General features: G+C 37.1%; 1 protein-coding gene across 1 annotated transcript in view; it reads left to right on the forward strand.

The window, feature by feature from the left end:
* Positions 1 to 471: 471 nt before the first annotated feature.
* Positions 472 to 12,944, forward strand: part of LOC106472486 (very low-density lipoprotein receptor-like) — a gene marked incomplete at both ends in the record, with an annotated part of 52,847 nt that continues 40,374 nt past the window's right edge. Inside the window, 4 exons of the mRNA XM_022401067.1 lie at positions 472 to 712; positions 2,864 to 3,029; positions 4,843 to 5,003; positions 11,870 to 12,007. Of these exons, the coding sequence (XP_022256775.1) occupies positions 472 to 712; positions 2,864 to 3,029; positions 4,843 to 5,003; positions 11,870 to 12,007 (706 nt within the window). The remainder of the gene's footprint in view (positions 713 to 2,863; positions 3,030 to 4,842; positions 5,004 to 11,869; positions 12,008 to 12,944) is intronic.

A 12,944-nucleotide genomic window follows, 5' to 3' on the forward strand; every position in this document is an offset into this window, starting at 1 on the left:
CTCCATCTAGTAATTACTAGAGCATTCGCCAAGATACGGGATAGTTCTAGAAACGTGGCGTCACATCAGTCATGTGACTCACTGACGCAACAGTATAATTTTGATTTGAAGAACTTTAACTATGTTATGGTAAAAAAAAAGGATTCTGGTATTCTTATTGTTTAATTTCATAAACCATCAAAGCAGTGTGTTGTTGTTAGTGGATAGGGTAAATAGGACTCTTTACCTTAGAAAGGACATTGAATTGTTGGAAAGAGATCAAAGTTAGTAGAATAACTGAGATGGAGAGGTTGTCATATTAAGGTGTGGTGGATAACAAAACCAACTTTGTTTTTTGTTTGGTAAAGTTAATTTTATATTTCACATTGTGTAAATTATTTACACTTTAAATATTAAGTGGCATTTAATTTTCCAACATATCAAAGTTAAGTTATTTTACAAGGTACGTTAATTATGTTTTTCCTTTTTTAGTTGGACAATGACCTCACTTTTGAAGATACTTTAAACACATTCAAAACCTCAGATCCAGTAGATCCACTTACTAAACCTCTTGTACAATCTAAGGGACGTGAGAAGCGATTTCTGGGCTTTTTTGAGTATGATAATGATGATGAAGATTCAGATATCCAAGGTCAGCCATCTGGAGTTGGAGAAATATCAGATTCAGATAGTGAACACTTGTTTACAGCAAGTGGTGATGGAGATTCACCTGGTAAGATAATAAATTGCCAGTATTATAATTGAAGAATTTAAAGTAATTTTATGATAATGGATTATTTTTATATATTTAAATTTATGTACTTTGAAATATGTTTAGGGCATTCTGAGAATAAGTATAGTAAATTAAATTGTATCTAACCAATAGGAACATACTTATCATATAAATTGTGCACAACTAGCTAGCATCACACTATCAAGCTGAACAGCCAATAAGTCAAGCCAACCAATTAACAAAAATGCTTTTCAATATTCACTTTTATTAACTCATCCAACAATTTTTGTTTCTAACACACACACAGCCTAAGATAAATTGCTCTAAAACTCTGTACCCCTGGCAAAGAAGTAATTTTGCCTAAGAGTAATCTAGATGCAGGATTTCAGATTTTATGCTTTTTTTTTTGTTTCTTCTACAGTTCATAACTCCTTCACTTTCTTCACAATGATTCTTCTCGTATATATATAGATGAGCTCTTCCCAAAAATTCATATCTCAAGCGTATCATTCTATTCATTTTTGTTTTTTGTACATTTTCCAACTTATTAAACATTTTAAACTTACCAAGAATCTTAATAACAGGAAATTTGCATAAAATACTGTTTAAATGGGTATCATTGATCATTTAAAAAAGAAAAAAAAAACCTAGATAAAATCAAAATTTAAAGACAACAAGGGACCTGCTGGTTAATTTATGCTGTCTGATCCACTAATCTAAACTTAAAAAATATATTTTAGCCAGCCCTTATCATTTAAGGATTTGTCAAGGTTTTAAACTTCTTTAAATGTTCTGCATTCACATCCAAAAGGCCACCCACTTCTTAAATGAAAACTGTTGTTGCTGAAGATTTATATCAGTGTCCCTTAGTCCTACCACTTTTATTCATTGAGTACAAAAAACAACAACAAGAGGTGATGCATAGAAACTATCAATTCCCTTCACAATGTTAAACACCTCAGTTTGATGCCCTCTTACTCCAGAAAAACAATTTTGTAGATCTTAACCTGTCCTCATGTGATGGTCTTTTTATCCCAGTATTTCACTAATCTCTTATTTGTGAAAGTACCTATCACACTTGCCTGCTTTATGCCACAAAGCAATTTTTTTGTAATGTAAAATAAAGACAACAATGGATCATGTGTTCTTTCAAGGCTGCTATTGCACATCCATATCAAAGAAAGAAGGAAAGTAAACACTGAACTTATTTTCACAAACTCTTAAATGTGGTGTCTTTTTTCCAAACCTTGAACTTGTGTCGTCTCATCCTCTTGTCTTCAGAATTCCGCTCAAAGAAGCTAAAGGCTTTGATCCTTTTGATTGCTTGGATAATACTTTAAATTCATCACCAATACCATTAGAATTTTACTTAATTATTAACTTTTTATGAGGCATCTTACCAAATGCACTTAAAATCAATACCCTCAAATTGAAACATTATCAACAGTTATTAATTTGGTTTAAACATGAAGACTCCCTTTGTACGAATATGCTGAACATTATTTGTTAAGTGCCAACCTTGAAGATACTTTTCTAAACAAAATCTTTCATTGGATTCTAACTTTTTGCTATTTTTGTAAGTCATACTATAAAAAACGATATTTCTTAAGTCCTGCCTTGGTCTTGCATTTTAAAAATAAGGATTACAATGGTAATCTTTTAATCATGAGGAATTTTCTTCCATTTTAAGTGATTTTTCAGAAGTAGCAGTGTCTACCAACGTGAGGAGCATATATTTTTCCTCATATGGTAAAATGTGCATTTCTTCTATATTGCTATTAGGTTCTTCTTCTTTGTTACAGTTTACATAATTTTAAAGATGTTTGTATGTAACCAAAATTTCTTTATTCCTTTGTCATTTACTTCTTTGTTTTTCTGTACCTCAATATCTTCTACTGTACATGTAAGTTTATTGTTCATAAAAAAAAAAAGAAAAAAAGTGATGCATTTATTAAAAATACAATTGACTTTAGAACCAATAAATTGTTTAGAATTTTTGTGACATTATTTTCTGTTATTGTAACTTTGTTTCAGTAGATCCATTGCCATTTTTCTTTTTCTTCCAGCTGCTTAATTTTATTTGTTTGCTTAATGTTTGTGTAAGATGTAACAATGCAGTGTTAAAGCTTTAGAATGATAAAAAATTTTCAGTGTACTTCCGGATGGCACTCACTTTTACCAACATTGACTACAAAAATGAATACTCTGACAGAAACAGTCTTGAGTTTAAGAAATTAGCAGTTGAAATTCAATTGGCTTTACAAGAACTGTATCAAGATATTTCTGGGGAACAAGCAGTTACTGTAGTTTCTCTGAGGTAAGTTTATTTATTTATTTTTTGTTATATAAATCAAGGAAATAAAAAAAAAAAATATTTGCATTAACAATCTTGTATGGTATTAAAAGCCAGAGATCCAAAGAAGAGCAGTAAGAATGTGTTTCCTTGTTTGAATAATTTATCTTCCAGTTTTACAGAGGGTTGAGTACATTATATTAAAAAGATTGTTGGGCTTAACCACTTTGTTACAATCCATTTTGTAATGTTAAGTCATACAATGGAGAGAAACTCTAATTTTTGTGTACAGACAGCTTGAAACTTTTTGTGAATATACACAAAGCATGTTAAAAGTTGTAGTATGGAAACTGTGATAGTTGCTTTGGGGTCATGTGGTTGGTGTAATCCACCAAGGTAGAAATAAAAGGGATTAATAAAAAGGATGTTGTTATTCCTGCAAAAGAATCAGTCAATCTCTACTTGATCCAATTAGACTCTGGGGAAAGTTAGTTATAAACTTGCTTTGAGCAATCCAAAGAACTAAAGAGAAAAATATTGTGTGAATTTCAGTTTAAAGCTAAAAGGAATAGAAAATGTAGTACAGCCTGGTATCGGAACAGTAGTTGACCTTTGTGACCCCAATACAGAAAGTCACAATTTGGGCTAAATTTTGACATTAAGTTTTATCTGTCCAAGCCTATTTTACAGTTTTGTCGGTACGTCACTACTGTTTATTGTTAAAATAATAACAATGCTTTTGTTCATCTGAACTTCTTTACAGAATGTGTATGTATATATTATTGAAGTTTTGTTATTTCTGTGGCAAGTTTTTAAGTCTCAAAGCTGTGGAACAGAGTATGACCCAGTGGTTAGCGTGCTGGACTTACAATGCTAGAAACTGGGTTTCGATACTAGTGGTGGGCAGAGTACAGATAGCCCAGTGTGTAGCTTTATGCTTAATTCCAAACAAACAAACACTATTTGATCTTACAAGAGTACCCCAAGAGTTGGTGGTGGGTAGTTTTGATTGGCTGCTTCCCCTTTAGTCTGTCACTAAAATTAGGAACAGCTAGAGCAGATAGCTCTTGTGTAGCTTTGAACAAAATTCAATAAATCAAATCCGTGGTGATGATGGTGTTTTTAAGCTGTATTTCTAATAAAACCCTTATGTATCATTTGGTACTTGTTTTGGCATTGTAGCATTTATATCACTAAAACTCAAGTATTTAACAGAATCTTATGTTTTATAATTTGTTAGTGTATTATAATTAATCTTTGCCATTGATCCTCGTCAACTTCACTAATTTTTTTCGATCTCAGCATTAAATAATTTTTGTTTTTGATATTCTATACAATGAAGTCTAAACGTAAAGATTCTAGACTTAAAAATAGTGTACGAACTTGCAGATACTATATTCACATATTTATACTGATATAATTCACATAAAGTCGCAATAACCAAAACTTGCTATTATGGTAACGTTTATCTAAGGAGTATAATGAAAATAAGTATGTCAGATATTTGAAAGTTTGTGGAAAATATTTGAAATTAAAGTAAACACAATGGACGGTTCTAAATTGTGGATATTAAATCAAAAAGATGAGATGAACCATCAGTACTTATCTCTACATTAATCACATTGCTTTAAAATAATGTAGCAGTTATGTTTAATTCTGAAAGTGAGATTGCATGTTACACCTTGAAATTGAGCTTGTATTTAACACTGAGGAGGCTGGGTATCCTTGGAAAGATAAAGTTGATTTTAAAGTGTTAATTGTATGTATGAGATTGCTGAAATATAAAGCTAATATTGGAGGAACAAAGCAGAGCTATATGTTTATTATTTTGTTATAGACCTTCAGAACAATTAGGTGTAAAATGTCAGATGGATATTGGATCACAATACAACAGAAATGAAGAGCAAATCAAGAACGTTGTTAAGAGAGCTATTGATCGTGGCACCATTGACAGATTCACAATTTCACCTGAAGGCTTCTTATTTCGGTCTCTTGGGGGTAGGTTTCTATAATTTAAGATAAGGATGCTAAAACCCTCGAATACTTCTGAGGACCTTGATGTAAAAACTTTATTTCTGAAATAATTGCATTTCTTAAAGAAGGTAAATAATATACTGAATTAAGTTACTCTGTGGTCACTTGATGTACTCTGAAATCAAGAAGTCTAGCTTGCTGGTTTCAGATATGGTACTTCCCTCCTCTCACAATATTAGCTATTTTTGTCTAGTGCTTCCCTCTACATGGAAATTTTTTCTTTACACGTGCCACAAGCCTTCTATTGGAATCGAATGATTCTGACATCTCTCTCTTGTAAATAATCTTGCATCACTTCTCCACCAGTAGGAGCGTGACATATCACGTGATGCGTGTGACTCCCTCTATATGCCTCTACCAAACTATCACTTCTCATTTGGCAGTGCTTGTGCTTGAACATGTTCCTTTTTGTTTACTTAAAGTTTCATCCTCGTCTTTAGTATACTCACGAAGTGTTTGTCACTTATTTTCACTTCTAGTTTCTGTTAAGACTGTGTTTTAACTTCACTTTAATCCCAGTTTATTACACTTTCATTGTTATTTATACCTTTGATTATTTGTTCAGTCTTCCTTATTATGAATTCTGAAGTTCGTGTTACTACTTTTGGGTTGCACCTGCGATTAGCGCTATATCTCAGGAGATTTATCCACACTTATTTGCTGGGAAACTCAACGTCACCTGGGTCAGCCTCTGTCCCTGGAACTCTCCCCACTTCCTTCCAAACAAGCTGAGCCTGTTCTGGTGGATGAGGACTTGTATCACCTATTTCTACCTCCTGATTTTGCCATGCCTTCCCATGCTCTGCTTGAGTAGTCAGTTAGGCCTAATAGTCTTTTTTGGATGTAATTTCTCAGGTATGTGACATTTTATCCATTTCCCCTATTTCCTATGAACCATGTCTTTCCTTACTACATGACCAATCTTCCCATCCCTATTTCGCCCCCCCCCCCCCCATCTCCGGATATTCAGGTACATGCTGACTAATTTGCCTCACAATTAAGTGATGGGAATGGCATGTCTTGCCCCTCATGAGCTTCAGCTCAGTTTGCTATTACATATCATCATGCAGACTGTCCTTTTCTGGACCAGCAGGTTCCACTTTGCCAGTTTGGTGTGCGGCCCCCGAATCTCCTGTAAGTCTGACCCATGCTCAATTTTCCTGCCTCTGTCTTACTCTCAACTCTTTTATGGTATTTCTCTACCATCCATCTCCTTTCTGAGGCTCTCCACTCAAATTCTGAGGGGTGTTCTGGGGGCATCCTCCCCCTTTTATTCCTCCACTTGGACTTATTTGTCGTCTTTGGCTCTGCCTTTACGTATGTGGTTTCTCTGTTTTTGGGACTTTTTAGGTCGTCATGTGACCTTAACTCGCATCCATTTACCATCATCTTATCTTCTGGAATTCTGCGTCGAAACGTCTTTGACATGATTCCTGAGTCTTTAGAATCACGAGTTGCATCAGGATAACAACAGCATACCCTTTCCAACCTTGTTGCCCATTTATCTTACTCGGAGCCCAATATGGCATCTATTACCGCTTCCCGTCCCTCCCCAACCCTTACCTGCCTCTTCTTCTTGGGATGCCTCGTCTCGTCGTTTTCTGCTACACTCATCACGTCGCTAAAAGTATTGGTGATTACTTGCCAATTTTCTACATCACTAGTGTTCTTTCATTAGGGATTGTTGGGTTCTTCAAGTTTTATAGGAAGGAATTGTGATCCCGTTTTTTCCCATCTCCCGTGTCTCCTATACCCATTTTCATTCCCTCTGCCTCGAGATCCCATGATCAGCCATCATTTGTCGAAGGCAATTCAAGAAGTACTATCTCAGTAGGCCATCAAACCTGTTCTACATCCTTCACCAGGTTTTTATTCCAAAATCTTTGTTGTTCCCAAGAAATTCTAACAATTGCTTTGTTCAACTGCCCCGTTTTATCATGGAGGGATTTCTCACCTATGGTGGGCATTTTCTCTGGGCTTATGGATGACCAAGATGGACATCACCAATGCTTATCTCCACATCCATATATCACCATGGTCTCATCCGTATCTTCTGTTCGTCCATCACATGGTGGTTTATCAATTTTGTGCCCTACACTTTGGGCTTGCTTCTGTCCCTTATGTTTTCTCTTGGGTGGTCAGAACCTTTGTTCACCATCTTCATGCTTTGGAGTTGTGATTCCAACATTAAATGAATGACTGGATTCTCTGCTCATTCCAAACTGGATTTGGCCGGCTATGCTCATCAGCTCCTTCTAGTGGCTGCTTGGGTAGGCTGGTTAATCGAGCTGGAGAAGTCCTTCCTCTGACCTACCCAATATTTCATCCACTTGTTTGTCTTTTTCGACAATCATCTCATTTAGGCCCTACCTTCTCCTCTACAACTTCATTCCATGGAATTGTTATTTTGTCATGCCCTTTCAGCTCGCAAGGTTCTATTGCTTTTGGGGATCTGGTCTTCAGTGACGTCACTGGTCCCCTTCAGTCATATGCATATGCAGTCTCTTCATTGTGCTCTTCACAATGGAACCTTGCGTGGGATCCCTTGTCAGCTCCTGTTAACTTTCCTTCTACCCTGATGGACGATCTGTATTGGTGGTTGGACAAGGCAGGCATACCACTTCCTCCTCTTCTTGAATTACATCTTTTCATGGATGTTTACCTTCAGGGCTGGAGTGCATGGGTCAATCACTAAGGTCTTTGTGTATCAACGTTCTCCAACTTCTTGCAGTCCATCAGGCTTTTAATCATTTCCTTCTTCTCTCCAGACATTGTCTGGTGATGATTCATTCTGACAATTCTATGATGGTAGCACATATCAATCACCAAGGGGGCACCCAGTCGAGATCTCTCTGTTTTTGAATGTTGAATCTACTATATTGGGCCCACACACACCATATTCATCTTGTTGCATGTCACATTCGAGGTGCTTTCAATCTCTTAGCAAATTTTCTCTCCTGCTCTGACCAACTATATCCGACAGAGTGGTCTTTAGGTCCCCTCATTTTCCGGTGACCTTGCAATCTGTGGGGTTTCCCCCATGAAGATGCATTTGTCATATACCTCAATCACAAGTTACCCTTTTTTTGATCCCCAGTACCTCATCCTTAAGCTCTGGCTGTCGATGCCTTCAGCCAAGATTGGTCCCACAAATTCTTTTGTTAATCATCCTATCCAGTTCCTTCATCAGGTGATTTCTCTCATCCATACCACTCTGTGTCAAGTCCTTCTGATCACTCCTTATTGGTCAGCTCAACCGTTGTTTCCACAATTATTACAACTGCAAATTTTTCCTCCAGTACCTCTTCCTTTGTCTCCCTCCATTCTTCGTCAACCTCTGTCAGCAGTTTTACATCCAGCCATTTATGTCCTTCATCTTCATGTCTGGCTTTTATCTGGTCCTTGGCAAGGAGATCAGGTTTCTCCCATGTAGCATTCCTATTAGCTCATTCCATACGTCCTCCTTCAATGGAGATGTATCGGCACAAATGGAAAGTGTTCTGCAGTTGATCTGCGACTCTGGGAGTCCTCACTGACCAATCTACTATGGCTCGAGTGTCGGAGTTTCTCACCTAGTTTTTTGACAAGGGGTCTTACGTCTCCTTGCTCTAGGGTTATCAGGCTGCCTTAACCCATACCTTTCCTTTTTCTCGATACTGTCGAGTTTTTTGCTTCCCTTGTCCTTACCATGTTAATGCATTCCTTCTGGATTTGCCCCACCCCCAGATGGCCTACTTTTCTGAACTGAGATATTAATGTGGTCCTCGTGTTACATGTTTCACCTTTCCCTTAAAACATATTTCCTTCTCTTAACCTGTGGATGCCGAAGGTACAATTTGTTTACCATTGACATTTCATGTACGCTCTACCACCCTACCAATCTTCTCCTTTATTTGGATTGTTCCTACCTCCCAACGATCTTGGTGGTGAGAGAGGGCAATTCCTTCTTTTTGCCTATTTCCCTTCCTTATATTTCTCATCTCTACTCTCATCCTAATCCAGATAGACTTCTATGTCCGGTCCATCTGTTCATTGTTATATTGCCCGATTGGCTTCCTTTCATGATACCTGTTCCCAATTCTTTATCCCTTGGCAATTTTCTTTTATTTGGGATCTTTCCCCTTCTACCCTCACCAATTGGGTTCGACTTTTGATTCAATTGGATTATTCCTCCTTGTCTTCTTCCTCCCAGAATATGTTCCAGGTGTCTTCTCATCTGATGTGACACCACCTGTTCCCTCACATCTTGTCTTCGTCAGCCATTGTAGGAAATCCTACAGTTAAGCACGTGGACTACACCTAATATGTTCTTCTCCCACTATTTACACCATATCCCAGTTTTTTCTTTGTTGGGTTTTCATCTTCCACTTGTGACTGTTTTTTTCAGGTGAGTGGTGCCTGACCAGGTATTCTTTAACTTGAAATCCACACTGCACAGCCATGTTGTCTCATGCTTTATCTTCCATGGCTTCACAATGCTCACTGTTGAGATGGGGTGTTCCACAACATCACTTTTAGATAAATAACATTGTGATGTAATTGCTTCATAAACTTGCCCATTCCAGACTGTATCACCCAAGGACTGCACGAGTAAAGCAGAAGGGGATAGCTGCCCATCTCTGCTATGTCTTGTATTGAATAAATAAGTATGGTCTGCTTTCAAAATAAGAGTTTCTTGGTCACCCATTGCACTGTCTCAGGTGACGACGTTCCTTCGGACTCTTCACCATGTTCTCACCCCATTTCTTTTAGTGGAGTATGGGAGTCCTTATCAATTTCCATTTTCTAGCTGCTGGGGTGGTCGACCGTGGAGGCATCCCCTGAATGAGTTCCACACAAAAATTGCTTTAAACATTCAGTGCAGAGTAGGACGGTGGTGTCCTGCAGGTGTAGATGTTGTACTATCCCAAATTGCAGTTCACCCCTTCATTTGGGAGCCTTCATCCTACCCCCACGTGGTTGTTGGTACCCCATGGCTGGGTTTTGGATTTAGAGTAGAACCAATCAATGTGAGTCCTCACACATGTTTATGGTTGTCTATATTCCTCTCTCGATCATACTCCTTCTGTTTTGTGGGTCACAGTGGAGGTAAGGGGGATTGTTCCAGAATCTGTCCTTTTTGCTATCTCCCGTTGTACCTTATTCCAATGATGTTATTGCGTTTCGGATGATTCTGGTCAGTTTTTCTGTTGGGGGAGTTGATTTATATTATACGTACATCCTTTCTACATCGTATGTCGGGTCCCGGACAGGAGTCGGAGTAGTTCTAGATTTCCCCAGGCTCTTGAATTTGAGGTGAAGATGGTATGCTCCTCATCTTACCCCTGTGTGGATGTTGGTTATCTGCGGCATGGGTTTTTGATGTATTTGACTTACCAAGTATGGTCCATTGCAACGTAGCCACTCTAAACCTAGAGGCACATCCATTGCTTCATCCACTTTTATACTTTGTGGGATTCAGTTACATCTATATATTTGTAGTTAGGATCACTGTCCTTCCAGAGTTCTCTCCTACTTGGATGTTATCCTTTCTTTTTCTGCCTTTATATACTACACATTTCGTGGATGGACGAAGAGTATAGAAGTGGTGCAGTTTATCTCATCAGATCTCTCTCTCTCATTTCCAGGGGGTATCCTTCAGATGCTTTTTGGGGGTATTTCTGTATTCCCTTGCACCGGTCCCTCCACCTAATCAAGGTGGGATTCTAGCTAATTTTTTAAGCGGAGGGAAGTACTGTATTGGGAGTTATAATTTACCTATACAGAAAATGTATTTCCGATAGGTACTTCCCTCCTCTCACACTTCCCACCCTTCCTCCCCACTTTCCTCCGGCGCTTACATTTTCTGCCAAACCTCACCTCAAAGTGGTAGTTTGGTAGATGCATATAGAGGGAGTCGTGTATTTCACACTCCTATTGGTGGAGAAGTGAGGCATGATGATTTACATGAAAGATGTGTTGGAATCATTTGACTCCAATAGGGAGGATCAAAAGGTTTGTGGCATTCATAAAGAAAAATGTGTGCATAGAGGGCAGCACTGGACGAGAATAGCTAATCTTGTGAGAGGAGGAAAGTACCTATCAGAAATATACTTCAGTATAGGAAAACTATATCTTTTGTTTTTTCTTAATAATGAGCAGGTTAATTCAAGAAAATAATGTATAGTGTTCAAATAAATAATAGTGTTATAAAATTCCTTACTCTGATTCTGATATGTTGTGATATTAGTAAAATTTATGAAAATATTACACTTCACAACTTAATCCAGTTGAAATGTAACAATTGTTGTCGAGTGGTCATTACTATGTGTATAGTATCCCAGCCAGTCTTGAGGAGCCGTGGTATCGTAGAAAAGAACCTATATATTACAGATATAGTGTGGTTGACATATTATCACACACACACTTTACTTTTACTGGAAATTCTTGTATTAGTTTTTCATACAATAATTCATTGTACGTGTTTAGCAAACTTAACAGTTTATTGTTCCTTGTGAACTCCAGTTCTGGATAAAATGGTTTAATATATATTATTGTGAAGTGAGACTGGACAGTTAAATTTGCAGCATTTGATGCATATTACTTTATCTAAATCATCTACAGTATACATAACATTGGGTTTGTACCTTTCAGCCACAATATTCATTTCTTTAGTTAAATAACTTTCAGTGTTTGCACCAGTAATTCTTATTGTAGTATGATTAACTTGATTAATTCTGCTTTAAAGTGCATATTTTTATTTTTTAAATATCTAGTTAAGTGTATCTGGCTAGATAATAATGAATTTTAGTGAATGTTAGCATACACTAACAGTGTCACATTACCTGTAGCTCCAACACATCCTGTTTCACCTGAGATTCGATGTAGGTCAGACCAACTTACTTGCCATTCTGGAGAGTGTCTGGAGGCACAAAAACGCTGTGATGGTCACAAAGATTGCCTAGATGGTTCAGATGAAACTGGGTGCAGTGAGTATAAAATGTTAAATTTCAAACTCCCATTTGTACCACATAAAATATACATTACTCAAAATTTATGAAAATTTCAGGAATTAAAACTTCACATGCTGCATGCTTGTGCGTGCACACACATACTCGTGCACTGAACACACACACACACACACACACAAATGTAAATGAAGCAAAGTAAGTCAATGTGATGGGGAAAAAAAAACTTATTCTGCATTCTCAGGACTTTTAGAAATGGGAAAAAGATAGAGTAATAAAGTAAGGTACCATAACCATTTCCAGACCACGAGGGTGTTACTTTAAATCAGTGATTACTTTATTCTTTAGATGTAAGGGCTTGACTTTGAGCATTTCGTGATGTCAGAGAACTTGCTTGAAGTAAGTCTATAGCAGAGGTGGCTGATATGGGTACTAAAAAACTTATTTAAAGACACAATACAAGTAACAACATTTCAAACTACTTAGTTCATCATCAGTTTAAGAAAAGTCATGCAAAGCAGGTTGAAACATTTTAAATTGTATTGTGTTTTTTACACGTTGCAGATGGGTCACGAGTGTACTCGTGTTTCGTGCAGAGTGTCTTTGTGTGCCATTTATTAAAATGATGTGTTCAAAAGGAGTCAGAGTGTTTTATTTTGTTCCGGATGCTTATTATTTTTCTGATTTTTACTTACAATACCCATATTTTTATAAATGGCTTCTTACAGAAAACATGGCATGTTGAGTGAAGATGAAATAATTACTGAACTATTTGATAATTTGTCAGATCTTCCAAGTGAAGGTGAAGATTCTGATGTGGATGTGTTTGTGGATCATTCTGACAGTGACTCTAGCTACAGTGATGTTGTTAGACCTACGTAAAGTTGTTGTGCTGTCAACTGATTCTGAATCAGAAAGTGATTATTATTATTCTACAAATGTTTCTATTAGTGATTTG

Source organism: Limulus polyphemus, unplaced genomic scaffold (genome assembly GCF_000517525.1).
Source record: "Limulus polyphemus unplaced genomic scaffold, Limulus_polyphemus-2.1.2 Scaffold5375, whole genome shotgun sequence".
NCBI classification, from domain to species: Eukaryota; Metazoa; Arthropoda; class Merostomata; order Xiphosura; family Limulidae; genus Limulus; species Limulus polyphemus.